Source organism: Schistocerca gregaria, chromosome X, assembly GCF_023897955.1.
Source record: "Schistocerca gregaria isolate iqSchGreg1 chromosome X, iqSchGreg1.2, whole genome shotgun sequence".
Lineage (NCBI taxonomy): Eukaryota > Metazoa > Arthropoda > Insecta > Orthoptera > Acrididae > Schistocerca > Schistocerca gregaria.
In genome coordinates this window covers 148,881,466-148,899,323 of record NC_064931.1, presented here as the reverse complement: position 1 = coordinate 148,899,323, position 17,858 = coordinate 148,881,466, and the positions used below count along the sequence as shown (strand labels likewise).

The 17,858-nt window shown below is 39.9% G+C and overlaps 1 protein-coding gene across 1 annotated transcript in view; it reads right to left on the bottom strand.

Annotated features, from left to right (window-relative positions):
* LOC126298153 (myotubularin-related protein 14) overlaps window positions 1–17,858 on the bottom strand; it is a 148,499-nt gene that overhangs the window by 11,773 nt on the left and 118,868 nt on the right. The window contains exon 9 of the mRNA XM_049989463.1: window positions 14,552–14,638. Coding sequence (XP_049845420.1) covers window positions 14,552–14,638 — 87 coding nt within the window. The remainder of the gene's footprint in view (window positions 1–14,551; window positions 14,639–17,858) is intronic.

Sequence of the window (17,858 nt, the reverse complement as noted above, 5' to 3'; positions counted from 1 at the left end):
CATGCTGAAGGTGACATGGGGACATGAACTGGGAGGGGGTTACAGGGCAAAGCAATGGGAAGCTTGGGGGGACAGCAAGTTACTGCACACTGAAGTCAGGATGATAACAAGAGCAGAGGGTATGTTGTAAAGATAATTCCCATTTGTGTAATTCAGAATCACTGGTGGCAGAGGCACAAATTCAGATGGCCCAGTTTCTGGCATAGTATTGAAATTGAGCACATAATGCTCAGCTGCATGTTGAGCCAACGGGTGGTCAACTTTGTTCTTGGCAACAGTTTGTCGATGGCCACTCATCCTAGTGGATAGCTGGTTGGTAGTTATACTAACATAAAAAGCTGTGCATGTATTTGCTGCAGAGTTTGTATATGACAAGGTTGCTTTCACAAGTGTCCTGGCCTCTGATGGTGTAGGATAAGCCTGTGAAAGGACTGGAGGAGGCGGCACTGGGGGGATAGAGGGCGTGTGGGGAGGGGGGGGGGGGGATGGGCCAAGTCTTGTATCTTGGTTTACCGAAAGGGTATGATCCCTGTATAGCAAAGGATGGGGAGTAGGAATGATGTAGGGATGGACTAGGATGAGGTGTAGGTGACGGGGGTGACATAACACCACTTTGGGTGTTGTTGGAAGGTTAAGTAGAATGTCCCTCATTTCAGGGCAGAATAAGAGAATCAAAGCCCTGACAAATTATATGGTTCAGTTGTTCCAGTCCAGGTTGATACTAGGTGACAAGGGGGATGTCCTGCATTTCAACTGATTCTTTGGGGTGGTGTGGGGATTGGGGATGTGTGAGGATATGTTACCGGCAATCTGTTTGTGGACTACATGTGGAGGGCGGGGGAGGGAAGGCTAGTGCGTCTGTGAAGGTCATTGTGAGACCTTCAGCATGCTGGGTTGTGAGTCAGGATATAGTTGGTAAGGTGTGTAAGGAATGAGGTGGTGTGTTTGGAGCCTGAAAGACATTGGAGGAGATAGTATTTGATAGTGGCAAGGCTATGGGCACAAGGTATTTTAATGTATAGGGAGGTGGCATCAACTGTGATGAATATGAAGGTAGTAGTTAGTATCTTTGATGTGGGAGGCTAGATTTCACGCAGTTGGTTGGAGGTGTTGGTTAACAAGAATGGAAATTCTTTCAGTGGGAACACAATAAGCATTTACAATGGTGCGTCCAGGAAGGGCCTATGGATTTTAGTACAGATTGAAGATTATATTTGACTTCTGGGATGGGATCAGCATGGCAAAAGTTATAAGCAGAGGCTGTGACTCGTGGGTGATTAGGTCATGAACTGTTTTCACTGTGTGTATGGCTGTCCTTTCTTCTGCTAAAAGGCTAGTGTTGTTAGGAAAGGACCTGAGGTAGGATGGTAAGGCCAAGATGCAGGTAAGAAAATCCTGAGAGGTTACCAGGGGGTGATTAGGTGGAAGGGGGAAAGAACACTGTTGGATGATGATGTGAACTGGGAGTGGCAAGGTTCAATGTTGAAACTAGGTTAGCTTTGGTTGGAGGGACTTTTAGTACTGAAGTGTTTCCACTACAGGAATATGGAGAAGAGCAGGTCTTTGAAGGGTCCAGCATGGTTGAAATTAGATGTGGGGCTGAAGGCAAGGCCTTTGGATAAGACAAACTTCCGTGGGACTGAGCTTTATGGTTGAAAGGTTAACACCAATGTTTTGAGTTCTGGGTTTTGTGGGGCGTTGGGAGTAAGTTTTGGTGGAATGATGAATGCTGTTCTGCAATCAGGAACAGGAGGGCTACTGTGCACAGATTCAGTCAGTGCTCCACAGATGTGAATCTTGCAACTTTTCAAATGAAGTGGGCAAAGGTGAAGAGAATAATGCAGGAGACTAAGCAGAGGTCTTTTCCAAAGTTCTGAACTCCATTAAAATGTTCACATCTACAAGTAAAGTATGGGAAGCCATCAGGAGGACCTCAAGGTGCAACTCATGACTACCAGTAACAGCTGTACAAGAGCATGGGTCTCTCCTAACATCACTGAGTGTCATCTTGAAGACAATGGCTGCATTTTGTAAGTCCCTTATGGCCGATTCTAGCTGGGATCCAGCTACACAGGGTCTGTGTTTTATGGGGGGTTGAGGAAGAGGTTCACTGTGATTAGGATGGGTGCCGATGGATAGTGGTACCCCAAGGCAAGAGAAGGATGTCACCATGTTTGGCAATTTATGGAGGTGATGTCTGGAATGCTCTTCTAGGTGTTGGACTGCAAAGGTTTCTAATCTGGAGATGATGTGCATGCAGTAAGGACTGAACAGTAACAGTATCTTGTGGAGGGAGTAGGTGTGGGTTCTCGGATGACTGAGCCATTAACAGGAGTTTCTGCAGTTGCTATAATGACACCATGATCACTAATTCCTGACTCTATACTGATGCTGCCAATAAAGTCTATGCTGTTTATAGCTACAACACCTAAGATATTTCCATTGAGTGTGGGTGGCCTAACTAGCTGCTCAAGACAGTTCACAGAAAATGTGTTTAAAAGTGCTTTAGAAGACTGACTCACTGTAGCCCCCGCAATGAATTCACAGACCTCTCAGTCTATACTCGGTAGGTAAAGTCACCTCCAACTACTATTGCATGATCTGGGTATTTGCACGTTACTGACTGTAGACTTTCTTTCAATGACTCTAGAACTATCAATGACTCTAGAACTGTCACAGTGGAATCAGGTGGCTAGTAAAAACATCTGACAATTAACATGATTTCCTCTAGACTTGGGAACGAAGTTTTTCGTGACTCTAGACTTGTTATACGCAACCAAATAACATCACTGTCCACTCAACTTCAACTTCACTAGAGAAAATACTTCTGTCAACTGTAATGAATACTCCCCCTCCTATGGTGTCTAATCTGTCTTTCCAATATATGTTCCATGACTCGCTAAATCTCTTAGAGCTTTCTATTTCAGATTTCAGCCAGCTCTCGGTCCCAATAATAATGTGGGCACGAGAGCTATTCTAGAGGGCTGTAAATTTGGGAACTTTGTTACAAATACTTCGACATGTTACTGATAAAATTTTAGCAGTAAGTATCTTTACTCTGAATGTGGTCTAACTTCCCTTTCCGTATATCGACTGACGAGTTCATTTGAATACCTCAAACTAAAAAAAAAATCTGATTGCACCTAGTGCATGAGGCCAGCAGCCTTCACCACCTCTGCCAGCAGCCTTTGTGAACTAAGGATGGGCTCAGAATGCATTTAATTTTAAAAATAAATTCTGGGGTACAATTCTTCCTGTAAGCAGTTAACTCTAAAAGTAATCTGGGTCTCTTTAATAGCCAGGGGGATGCCCTACTCCAACCCTGGGGTTGGACCTTAATGCTCCTCACATGTTAATTTGAGGCTCTCTCTTACACAGATTTTGGCCTCATTGGCTGTGTAAGATGACTGAACAGCCATTCAAGTGGTAGCTGTGCAACAAAGCTGGATGCTAGTTATCTGGGAATGGACAAAACTCAATATGGTCGAATAGACAGCACAGGTTCACCAGCCTCTGCACACAGGCTCGCAACTGGACTCAAGCTATGAGCTCCTACTGACAGCCCACTAACCTCATGGTGAACAGCATCAAGCATTTTTTAGACATGAAGGCTTTGCTGATCCATAAAACCGGCATCTGTATTGAAGTTGGGGTTACACAAAGAACTTATAAAGTTGGAGCAGATGTGGCCTGTTGGCTCTCCAAGTCCGATGACATTTGTGTTTAAGGATGTTTATGGCCTTGAGACATCTCAGTTTCGGTTCTTTAAGGTGTGGCAGCCATGTTAGCTTCTAGTCAAAAGTGAGGGCCAGATACTTCAACTTTTCGTTAAAAGTGAGAACTGTATCCCCCCAGTTTTAAAATAGGCACATTAAAAAAGAGAGTGGGAGCAATTAAAAAACACAAACAGTTTTCTCCAAAGAGAATTTAAAACATGGTATAAGACCATTCCTCCACTTGCCTGACCAACAAATGCCAATTGCTGAGTAAGCTTTGCAAGGATGGAGGACTCACAGAAGATGAAGAAGTCATCCACATATGAAGAACACGGTATGGGATGCTGCACTGCCCCATATTTATTGCAATGGCAAATGCTATGACACTTAAAACGCTCCCTTGAGAGACACCATTCTTCTGCTTAAAGTGGTCATGCAAGACATTCTCAACCTTGTATCTAAAACGTCCAAGACAAAGGACTGTGTGAAGGTGGGTAGACATCTATGGAACCTCCACTGATAGAGCTGGAACAAAGTATTACACCACCAGGTAGTATAGTAGACCCTTTCCAAATCACAGAAGACATCAATAAGGTTTTGCTTATGGAGAAAACCATGTTAAATTGCTGCTTTGAGCAAAGTCAGGTTATTGAGTGTGATGTGATACCTCCTGAACCCGTACTGGGAGCGACTTAGGACTTGGTTTTGAGAAATCTCGCTAGATGCTTGACCACACACACCACTGCCTTTCATATGCACCTTGTCAGGCTAATGCTACGATAACTACCGGGGTTCATCTGATCCTTCCCTAGTTTTCAAATTTAGATTAAAATAGATTCTTTCCATAAGTTGAAGAAGTCTCCATCATCCAAATTTCATCCAAAAGCTGAAGGAGGACCAGCTTCAACCATGGATCCAACTGTTTCAATATGCTATAAGTTATCAGGTTGTGCCTGGGTATAGCATCACGAGCTACTGTCAATGCAAAATCCATTTCCCACAGACAAAAAGGCTGGTTGCATTCCTCGGTGTTAGAGGAATGGTAATCAAAATCAGCCTTCTCCTGTCTCTCCCAATATTAACGGAAAGCTGAATCCCAGCTAGAATCGGCCATAAGGGACTTACAAAATGCAGCCATTGTCTTCAGGATGACACTCAGTGATGTTAGGAGAGACCCATGCTCTTGTACAGCTGTTACTGGTAGTCATGAGTTGCACCTTGAGGTCCTCCTGATGGCTTCCCATACTTTACTTGTAGATGTGAACATTAAAATGGAGTTCAGAACTTTGGAAAAGACCTCTGCTTAGTCTCCTGCATTATTCTCTTCACCTTTGCCCACTTCATTTGAAAAGTTGCAAGATTCACATCTGTGGAGCACTGACTGAATCTGTGCACAGTAGCCCTCCTGTTCCTGATTGCAGAACAGCATTCATCATTCCACCAAGGAACACACTGCCCCCTAGGTGCTCCTGCTGACTTTGGGATGGCTGCATTAGTGGCATGGTGAATCACTACTGTAATGTGATCCACCCAGTCCTGGATGCCATCACACTGCTTGAAAACAGTTAACTGCCTGTAAAGCACCCATTTAACCTTTCTGAACAGCTGTCTCTATGGCTTCCTTTCGGGATCTGCTCCATTGGCAGATGGATCCAGATAGGGTACTAGTCACTACCATTAAGGCCACCATTTACACCCAACTGAGCAGTGTTTGTAAGGGCAGGCATGCAGGAGGAGAGGCCTATGGCCATAAATGGATCCAGTAGCAGTGCTAAAATGTGTAGCTTGATGCACATTCATCAATATTAAGTCTGTTGTGCATGTCAGATCCTCAAGTGTTCAATCCTAGGGGTATATGGTGTTAGAAACCCACAATGCACTACGTGCATTTAAGTTTTTGCTTTGGCTAGTACAGGTGTAAGCACAGGTGCTATTGGTGAATAGTGGTATGCCAGACACCATGTGTGTTCACCTTGGGAACACGTTTTTGCAGTATGGAAGCATAAGAAGTGGCAAAGAAAGGTGGTTTCGTCACCTTGTATTCCTGTTTGGCTCCTGCTTAAGGCATCTGCTCGGTCACTTTTGATCCTGAATTTTGCATTCCTCATCAAAAACAGGGCAGTCTTGGCTCCACAGTGTGTGGCTCCCTGAGCAGTTGTTCACTGATGGAAACAGGCAGGCAGTCATAACTTCATGGACTGCCTTTCCACATTTCCTGCAGGTTGCTTAACCTCCACAACTCTGCGTTAAATGACCAAAACCCTGGCATTTGTAGCGGTACATAGGGCTAGGTATTTGTCCGAACCCTACTATGATTTGTTCAGGCAGCAATGGAGAATTTAAGGTCACAATGAAGGTGGCAGCCTTCTCAATTTCTCCACTATTCCTTCACAACCTTTGCTCCACATGCAATAAACCCTATGATTCCCATTCTTGTTGAAGCTCTGCAATGTCATCATCCGTAATATCACAGCAAGTGACAACACTCTTGCTGGAGTTAAGAAAGTAATGCAACCCAACAATTACATCATAGTCACCCAATTTTTGTGACTTCCTAAGTAGTTCCACTTGCTTTGTCCTCTAAGTCTTGACCAATAAGGAACCATTTTGTAACTGCTTCATAGACTTTGAGGTACCAGCAAACTCTTCTACACCTTTATGAATATAGAAGGGGGACACTTTTTAAAATGTTACCTCTTTCCTCTTGATCACTTCACACACATTCTGATTTATGACTCCTTGAACCCTGTTACTAAACAAAACTTGGTTATATGGATGACTAGCTTCCCTCATTTGTTTGAGTGAGTGGCCGCAAGTATTCTCAGATGGTACACACATCAGGCTAGGAGTTGATATGTCTGAGTTCCAGGGTTCCAGCTCGGTTTCACAAGCAGCTAGGGAACTAAGGGACCTATCAAACACAGCCCCACTTGCCTCAGTAAGCCTTTTACAACTGAGGTGTGGCAGTTTCCCCAGAATTTACCCACTAATGACTATTCTACCTCAACAGCCACACACCTCTTTGGTGCACAGCACACCTTGAGACTGAGGATAGATTGTTCCCACTAGGGGAAGCAGCCTTGTCACATACCAACCTTGCTGTGAACACTGCATAGTCTTTTATGTCAGTATGACAACCACAGCAGTGGCACAACATGCTCAATTTCAATACTGCATCACAACCTAGGCCATTTGGATCCATGTCTCGATCACCAGTTTCTCTGAATACTTAGATGGGAGTAATCCTTACGACACACTCTCTGCTTCCATAATCATCCTATCCTCCATGTCCGGTAACCCACTGTCTGCCCAGGTTCCTCTTCCTCTGTCCTGTAACCTTATCCAATACAGCTTCCCACATGGCCTTCAGTGTGCACCACATCTCCCACCCCTGCCTTCCGTCTTTGTAGCTGGCAAACCAGCTGCCTCCATCCGAGACACTAGCCCCCCCCCCCCACTCTCTCTCTCTCTCTCTCTCTCTCTCTCTCTCTCTCTCTCTCTCTCTCTTTCTCTCTCTCAACCCACCCCACCACACCTGATATTATCCCCAGCACAACCTACTCCACCTGCGGAAATGCAGCATGGTATTGTTTGTCCAGCTGGCACTGTGTGTGTGTGTGTGTGTGCCCACTTCTGCTTTTTGGTGAGTGATCTCTCTTAATCCAAAAATGTTTGCATAGTTACATTTTGTAGATAAGAAGATGAAATCATTAAAACTTGTAAAATTCGCTAAATCCAACTCTGAATGTGACAAAAGTATTGGAGAGGACCTGTCAATCATCTCCAAGTTTCAATCAGAATCAAGTCTTGAGATGTTTGCCTTCTTAATCTAATTTCTGTAGTTGAAAGGAATTGGAAGTAATATAATGTCAATCTTCTACATGGTTTGAAATGTAAATTTTCACCATGATCCTAAATGTAAATGATGCCACTCAATAACTGAATGTCTAGGCTCCATACAATCTCAGTCCCATTAGTTTTTTGCACAGAAGTGATTAATAGCAATCATTACCTACCTTTGGGTTGAATATCAGTGACTAGTGTCTTGTAAAGATTAGGTTATATGTAGGTTTTCATCCATGGATTCTTAGTGAACAGATCCTCCAAGGGTGTGGAACCCATTTTAACCAAAGTACACACAATACATATTTAAAAAAGAACTGTTAGTGTTCTTTCTACAGATTGTAAGTGAAATTGGGTGTGGGATATTTTAGACATATACTGGGAGGAAATCTCTGACTTCTGAACTGCATGTCTTTTCAAAGTTTAGTGGCGAAGAATTGTCTAGCAGCCATTTATTAACGTCCATGAAAATTTCAATCTCTCCAAAACTATTAGTAGTAGTAGTAGTAGTAGTAGTAGTAGTAGCGGCTTTATTCATCCGTAGATCCTGGTGATCTCTGGGCCATTTTCTGTACCGTAACTTAACATTTACTATCCTGAAAAACTGAGTTAGCATTCCTTCATAATGAGTGAGATGTTGAGCTCAGAAAGAGGAAGAGGTGTTTGTATTGTGCTATGCATAGAAAGGAAAAAATGAAGGAAAAAAACAAAGTGAAGGTGTTACGTGGAATGTTGGATGTTTTATAATAATAATAATAATAATAATAATTATTATTTATTTGTATAACATTTTTTATCAAACCCCTACTCTGTTTTATCTAAGTAATCCTTCAATGTATAAAATGGATTGCATAACATGTACTTTTTAACTGCCCTTTTAAATAAGTGTATTTTTGCAATTTCTTTAATCTCTTTTGGTAATTTATTGTACAGTTTTATTCCTTGGTAGAAAATGCTGTTTTGACTTTTATGTTTATGTTTTCTTGGTAAATGTAAGTTGAGTCTATCTCTTGTTGCATGGTTATGGACAGTGCTGTTTGTGCAGTAATTACCAATGTTATTTTTGATGCGTACAACTCACTGGTAAATGTATTCACACAGAGCAGTTAAAATCCCCAGTGTTTTGAAAATATCTTTACAATGAGCTCGACTAGTATTTTTGATTATTATTCTTATGGCTCTTTTCTGGAGTTTGAAAATTGTGTTCAGATTTTGTGCATTTGTTCCCCAGAAAAGAATGCCATAACTAAGAATTGAGTGCACATCTGGATAATATGTAACTAAAAGACAATGCATGTTACACTCTGACTATAGGATCCCAAGGGCATAACATGCTGATGACATTCTGTTTGCAAGTACCTTTGTGTGTTCACACCACTTCAATTGAGAATCAATATTCATTCCTAGAAATTTTGCATTTGTTACACAGTCTATAGACTACATTTAATTTAACATTGTTATTTTTCCTCTTCAAACTGAAATTCATGGCATTAGTTTTCTTTATGTTCAATGTCACTTTATTGCTTATTGACCAATCATAAACTTCCTTGAGAGTTTCCATTTGCTTTCTCGGCAAGGAATTCTCTTGTTTTCTCAGTGACTATAATACTGCTGTCATCAGTGAAGGGAATTTTTTCACCATGAGTAACACTACTGGGAAAGTCAATTACGTATATCAGGTACAGTATTGGTCCTAATATGCTACCTTGCAGAACCCTATATTAATGTATTTTGATTCTGATAAGTGTTTTACTAAGTGTTTAGATGTATTTGAAGTATGTATTATCTCCGCTCTTTGTGCCCAATTTGTTAGGTATGATCGAAACCAGTCATTAGCTACCTCCTCTTATTCTTAAAGTTTCTAATTTATTTAATAGAGTCTTGTGGTTGACTGCATCAAAGGCCTTAGAAAGATTCAAAAAATATGCCTGACACACACATGTTTATCAAGAGCATAAAGTATAACTTTTGTGAATTCTACTACTGCTGACTGTATTTTTGCCATTTCGGAAACCAAACTGTGATTTGCTTAAAAGATTGTATTTATTCAGGTAATTCATTAATCTGTCTTTCATAATTGCTTCTATTATTTTTGAGAATGCTGACAGCAGGGAAATGGGCCGGTAATTTTCTGTCTTCTGCATTACCTTTCTTAAGCAAAGGTACAACTCTGGCCTGTTTTAACTGCTCTGGAAATGTCCCCGGTGTGAAGGATTCATGTGTTATATTTGTTTAGGGGTCTTGTATAATCCCTCTGCATTGTTTCAGTACACACATTGGTACTTCATCTAAGAATACCGGCATTTTATTTTTTAGTTTTTGAATAGTTTTATTGACTTCATTCTCTGTGGTTGGAAGTAACATCATTGTATGTAGTGCAACGTTATTTACAGGTGTTACATTTGTTTTGGGGAATTTTTGTTGTAACTCCTCTGCAATACTTGAAAAATGCGCGTTTACATAGTTTGCTAAGTGTTGTGGATCATTTATTACCTTTTCCCCCACCCTTAGCAGTATGTTATTCTGCATTTGTTTGCCTATCCACGTTTCCTTTTTTATAACAACCCAGACTGCTTTGCTTTTATTCTCTGCATTATATATTATTTTGCCATTAAATGACTTTTTTTGCAACAATCAGTACCTTCCTATAGATCTCTTCGTACTATGATAGAAATTTAAGAATTTTGGATCATTGCGAATCTTTTTCATGGAATTGAGGTGTTTAAGTATTTGAGAGGACTTCTTAATACCTGCTGTTATCCATCTGTTTTTGTGAGATGTTGACACACACACACACACACACACACACACACACACACACACACACACACACCTACTGGGTGATCAAAAAGTCAGTGTACATTTGAAAACTTAATAAACCTCGGAATAATGTAGATAGAGAGGTAAAAATTGACACACATGCTTAGAATGACATGGGGTTTCATTAGGGAGGGGGGAGTATTGCTAGACGCGTGAAAGATCTCTTGCACGCGTCATTTGGTGATGATCGTGTGCTCAGTCGCCACTTTCGTCGTGCTTGGCCTCCCAGGTCCCCAGACCTTAGTCCGTGTGATTATTGTCTTTGGGATAACCCAAAGTCGCAAGTGTATCGTGATCGACTGACATCTCTAGGGATGCTGAAAGACAACATCTGATGCCAATGCCTCACCATAACTCCAGACATGCTTTACAGTGCTGTTCACAACATTAATCCTCGACTACAGCTATTGTTGAGGAATGATGGTGGACATATTGAGCATTGCCTGTAAAGAACATCATCTTTGCTTTGTCTTACTTTGTTATGCTAATTATTGCTATTCTGATCAGATGAAGCGTCATCTGTCGGACATTTTTTGAACTTTTGTATTTTTTTGGTTCTAATAAAACCCCATGTCATTCCAAGTGTGTGTGTCAATTTCTACCTCTCTATCTACATTATTCTGTGATTTATTCAGTTTTCAAATTTATACTGACCTTTTGATCACCCAGTACTTCTGGAAGTGCCTTTTTAAAGCTCACTACTACTACTACTACTACTACTACTACTACTACTACTTTGCAAGTTATTGCAATGACTGCATCATCTGAAAACAAAACAAACTTGGCATAAAAGTTATTGACAGAAGTTAATCAATATATGCAAGAAAAAGTAAGGGTCCTCCGATGGAAGTTTGTGGGATACCACATGTAATTAATTCCCAGTTCAGCCGGCCAGTGTGGACGTGTGGTTCTAGGCGCTTCAGTCTGGAACTGCGTGACCGTTACGGTCGCAGGTTCGAATCCTGCCTCGGGCATGGATGTGTGTGATGTCCTTAGGTTAGTTAGGTTTAAGTAGTTCTAAGTTCTAGGGGACTGATGACCATAGATGTTAAGTCCCATAGTGCTCAGAACCATTTGAACCATTGTTTGAATTCCCAGTTCAACGAAGACTGATAGCTTAACACAGGACTCTTTCCTACTGACACATATACTTTCCCATCAGAGAGATGCAATTTGAATCATTTTGTGACTTTTCTGTACAGTGTAATATTCTAAGTTACTAAAATGGATAATTTGATTTACACAGTCAAATGCCTCTGACAGGTCATAAAATGTGCCAGATGCCTGCAATTTATTGTCTAATGAATTAACTACACTATTGGTGTACATGTAAACAGCCTCCTCAATACTGGAACACATTAGGAATCCAGACCTTGACTTGGACAATATATTATCTGTAGCAAGTGGATTAAGAAGCCACTCATATAACAACTTTTCTAAAATTCTTTAGGATGGTAGCAAAATTGGACAGAAGCTTCAAGGTATTTCTCTCTTTCTTTTCCAATATGGGGGCTTAACTTCAGCATATTTCAGCCAGTCAAGAGATTTTCTAGAAATAGACGACTTGTCATGTAATTAACTAAATATGTTACTAAACACTGAAGAACACTCTTGAATTACTATTGTTGATATTTTATCACCACCACTCTAATATTTCATTTTATAGGTTTTATGATGGACATTATTTCTGCTGGCATTGCTAGGGTCATATTCATATTACTGGATTTGTTTGTAATGGCTGGTCCGAGATATTCCCTGGCTTCATCTACTGAGCTTAACAATCTCATCTTTTTTAATAACACTTATGAAATACTTGTTAAACAGCTTTGCAATACTGCCGAGTTACATCACCTGTGTGTCATTTACTTTTAAAGCTATTTCCTCCTCCTCCTCCTCATTTCAGGTTCCACACCTGGTTTTTCACTATATTCCACATTGTGTTCATTTTGTTACCTGCTGTAGCAATCTTTTACTTGTAACGCATTTCCCTTTATGCCCATTTTACTGTCTTCAATATTTAGCAGTATGTCTTGTAATGAGTTGCATTATCAACATTGTGCTCTTTCTAAAACAGATACAGTTATGCTATTACCTTAGAATATACCTTTATTCCTTGCATATTTCGTGGCTCATTTCTTGTAGTGTTTGGTCTATTCCAGGCAATTTTTTTTTTTTTTTTTTTTTGCAGTGGGTGGGAGGTGGTGGAGATAGATGGTATTCAAATGAGGTAAGGACCTTATTGTGCACACTTACTATTTTTAAGGGTTTATCATGAAATTCCATTTCTGTAATAAGTATGCTTCCAAATGTTGTTCTAAGGAAAATTTATGAATATTTACAGTCTTACATCTATGACAATTCATTGCGAGTGTGGCGACTCCTCCTTTCTCCATTTCGACTTTACAGAAGTGATATCCCGACCAAAATTCTGCAACACACAATGTATCTATACCAGTGGTTGGTTGGTTGGTTGCTTGGGGAAGGAGACCACACAGTGTGGTCATCGGTCTCATCGGATTAGGGAAGGATGGGGAAGGAAGTCGGCCGTGCCCTTTCAAAGGAACCATCCCGGCATTTGCCTGGAGTGATTTAGGGAAATTACGGGAAACCTAAATCAGGATGGCCGGACGCGGGATTGAACCGTCGTCCTCCCGAATGCGAGTCCAGTGTCTTAACCACTGCGCCACCTCGCTCGGTATATACCAGTGCTGACATGATGTTCAGAGACACAGATTATGTCAACTAAATAATGAAATGATAAAATCTGCTTAAAATGCTGGGAATGAAAAAGATGACGACACTGCCTAAATTTAGTGTGCCGAAACGTAAACAAACAAATGATTACTACCTAAGTACTATCTCAGAAAACTGGAAAAGATCGTAAAGAAAAATTAAAACTTCAATAGGAATTACCAGCAAACAGTAAAACCCACAAATAGTCTGCCTTCCTCTCTCCAAAAACCCACAAGTGGTCTTTTAGGGCCAATAAAATTCTTAGAAATGTGTCACTGTAGATAAGCAATACACTGGAAACCCACCTATGGCCCAGTTGTGGCCTGAGGAAGGCCACTGCAACATGGCTGAAATGTCAACTATTTTAGTATTTTAGGTATTTTATAAGATTACACGGTAGAATGCAAAGAAATATTTTAATGAGAATACAGTGGCAAACTCATATATTCATTGAGTAATCTATAATAAGCTCTCTCATATACCTAACCAATTTCTGGAAAGGTGCTGCCATGGTATGGTGCTAACTGATTGTGCTCGTAAGGGACAAATTGTTACAGAAGTGCACTATCAAAATCTCCTGACAAGGTTATGGATAATGGAAAGATGAAGCGTTGTGGAAAGCTGCCGGGGGAGGGGGGTTGTTCCGTGACAATGCCTCAGCTCATTCTGCACAAAGCACAGTCTCACACATGCAGCACCTTTGGAGTATAAAATTTTACCTCATCTCCCACATTTTCCTGGCATGGCACCCAGTGATTTCATCATCATTCCTGAGATGCACAAATCATTTTGAGGTAGGCATTTCCGGAATGATGACTAAGTATTTTCCAGGTGCAACATTTCTCAAAACAGCAAATATACAGAATTCTAAAGATAGGGTCTTTAACTTTTTGCCCAATATACTTGTATGTTCTTGAAGTCGAGTAGTTCACAAACTCAAAATATACATCAAAAGTGTGAAGAATAATACTGCACGTAAGGACCAAAAACTAACTGAAGACTATTTCCACACTATAACACCAAAGAAACAAGCCCTAATAACAGTATTTTCATGAAAGAAATGGTTAGCACACCTTGTCGCACTGTCTTTGCCACTTGACTACTGTATGCTACGGTATATTTATTACTATTTGAATTATTTGCTACAGTTGTTCCACGCATGCATACATAACTATATTCAGTCACTTATGAATACAAAAGGTTTGAAAACTGATGCAAGTTCAAAACCAGTCATTATCAATAAATAAAGGAGACTTCTTAATGCAACTTGCAATGGTATTCCAACCATTTCTTTCACTGAAGATAAAGTTGTGGATCCACTTCACCCCCTGAATGCTGGAGACTGGTAAACCATGCTTTTTTACATTTTATTTATACAGCCATTATGAATTTGTATGATTTTTTAAAAATATATAACATTAAACAGTTCAAACACTTACAGTGAAGTATCAGAAGACACACTGACAGAGAAACAATCATCATCAATAATGGTTGTACTGGAATCAGCAGATGTCGTTTCTTCATACCTAAACAGAAACACACAAATTGCATGAGATTTAGGTCAACAGTTTATGAACAACCTTTTTTTTTTTTTTTTTAATGTCACAATATACGAGTGTGTGGCTGATGTAAGTATGTACATACGGTCTAAGAAAAGATTTTTTCATTCAGACAGTTGCATTTATTTTACTTTTCAAATGTAATGTCTATTATACATAATGGATCTATTTTTACATAACAATTATTGTTTAGTTCCCCCCCCCCCCCCCCCCCCCCCCATCTAATGTGAACTGAAATTTATGAGAGTGGTGCACAACACACATTTTTCTCTTTTCAACAAAGCACCTTCAGCGATGGTGTGCTGCGTATTTTTCTTTTCTTTTCTTTTCTTTTCTTTTTGCATGTATAATACATAATAGAAAATCAAAAATACAGGACCCAGATAAGTTGAGAGAAACAAAGGTTGTTGAGAGTTTTCAAATGAAGCAAGCAAAATGGAATACACAACTAAAACAACTTTAAGACAATATTATGAAAATTGGAAGAGGAAGTATATGAAGATGAGATAGGAGGTATGATACTGAGAGAAGAAATTGACATAGCACTGAAAGATCTAAGTTGCAAACAAGGCACCTGGAATAGATGGTGTTACTTGAGGAAACCAACTGTGACAAACCTATTTCACATGGTGCGCAATACATACCAGACTGCAGTCTTTAAGGAGAATGAAATAATTTGAATTCTAAAGAAAGCTAAATAAGTCACTACTAAACGCTAACTAAAATTATTTGTAGAAGATTGCAAAAACTGGTAGAATCCAACCTTGGAGAAGATCAGTTTGGGTTCTAGAGCAATGCAGAATCATGTGAAGCAATACTGGCCCTGCAAGTTATGTTAGAATATATGTAGAAGAACGACAGGCCTACATTTACAAAATTTGTAAATTTAGAGAAATCCTTTGAGAATGTTGACTTAAAAACACAGGGATAAAATACAGGGAGTGATAGGTTTTCTACAACTTGTACAGAATGCAGAATGTGAAGACATGAAAAGGGGGGGGGGGGGGGGGGGAGCAATAGTTGAGAAATGAGTGAGTCACGGTTCTGGCATGTACAGTGAATATCTGTACACTCAGCAAGCAGTAAAGGAAATGAAGGAGAAATTTGGGAACTTGAAGTTTGCAGGTGACACTGTAATTCTGTCAGAGACAGCAAAGGACTTTAACATCAGTTGAGCAGAATGGAGATTCTCTTCATAAGACATTATGACATGAATATCAACAAGAGTGAATTAAGGATAATGGATGTAATGTGGTTAAATTAAGCAATCCTGAGCGAATTACAAGAAGCAGTTGTCAATTATACATTAAAAGTAGCAGCTAGGCATTACTATTAAAAAAAAAATTGATGGCTTAATGTAGAAAATATATCAAATTCAGATTGGCAATAGCAAGGAAACATTTTTGAGGGAGAGAAAGTGGTTAACATCATTATAAACTAAAGTGTTGGGGAGTATTATCTGAATGTATTTGTATGGAATGTAACCTTGTACGGAAGTGAAATGTGGACAGTAGACAGTTCAGACAAGAAAAGAAAACAAGCTTTTGAAATATGCTACAGAAGAATGCCGAATATTAGCTGGGAAGATCAGATAACTAATGAAGAGATAATGAATCTAACTGAGAAAGAAATTTATGGTCCAACTTCGCTAAAGTAAGAGATAAGTTGATAGGACACATCCTGAGGCATCAAGGAATTTTCAGTTTGGTAATGGAAGAAGTGTGAGGGGTATAAATTTTACAGGGAGACCAAGTCTTGACTACAGTAAGCAAGTTTAAATGAATGCACATTGCAGTAGTTATTTAGCAATGAATAAAGTTGCAAAGTATAACTAACGTGCAGAGTCTCATTAAACCAGTCTCTGGACTGTAACCCACAACAACATGTGTGTCACATTTTGATTCTTATACTAGGTTTGGAACTTTAGTAGTGACAACTATTTATTTATAGCTCATACAAAATAGATATGTTTTTCAAAGTTTTACTGGCCTTCAAAGTAGTCCCCAGCATTGTGTATAACCCATTGCCAGTCGTAGGATACTCTTAGTAGTGCCAGGTGTTTTGGTGTGGTCTACTGCCTGATGAACCTATAGCAGTTCTGAAGCAAACGGTGTGAAGTGTTTCCTTCAGTTTAGAAATCGAGTTGAGCTTATGAGGCCATAAGTCAGGGGACTGCAGTAGGTGGTATAGCACTTAGCAGTCCCATCAGTCAAACTAATCAGTAACAGCTTGCACTGTACGTGCTTAAGCATTGTCCTGCAAAATGATGGCCAGAGCATGCAGAAAGTGTCATTACATCTGCCTCTAAGCTGGTTGTATGATGTGTTCCAAAAATGAACAGCATAGAGACAGAAGTGATGACACTTTCTGCAGGACTTCACCATCATTTTGCAGGACAGTGATCAAGCATGTACAGTGCAAGCTGTTACCGATTTGTTTGACTGATGGGGCTGCTAAGTGCTATACCATCTACTGCACTCCCCTGACTTAAGCCCTCGTGAGCTCAACTCGATTTCTAACCCGAAGGAAACACTTCACGGCATTTGCTTCAGAACTGCTACAAATTCGTCAGGCAATAGACCGTGCTGCTCGAACTGTCAACACAACCGGCACTGCTATAAGTATTCTACGACTTCCACATCACTGGCAATGGGTTTTACAAAATGCTGGTGACTTCTTGGAATGTCAGTAAAACTTTGAAACACGTATCTATTTTGTACGAGCTGTAAATAAATAGTTACCATTATTAAAGTTCCAACCCTCGTGTAACTAAAAACATTTTTTTGAAATGCGAATTAACATATCATCTCTTCAAAAAGGACTTATAAAACCACCTTTTCCATGGATTTGGTGTGTGAGCATACCATATCTGCAGAAGAAGAAGAAGAAGAAGAAGAAGAAGAAGAAGAAGAAAATAGAGAAAAAATGCTGACATTCCAGGTGAGGCAGTCTTCAGTTGCAGGACAGAGGCCATGTTATATGGGGGCAAGGTTAAGTTTATTGGGGGGTTAAAAATATCTTTGGTACAACTTCAGCTGGTCAGCCTGCATTCCTCAATAATATCTTGGATTGGTGGTGTGATGAAACACCAAATTATTGTATCTCCATTTCTGAGATACTATTCACACATCAGAAAAAGTTGCAACTTAAAGACAATGATACTGCACATAAAGTGTTTTTATGAGAA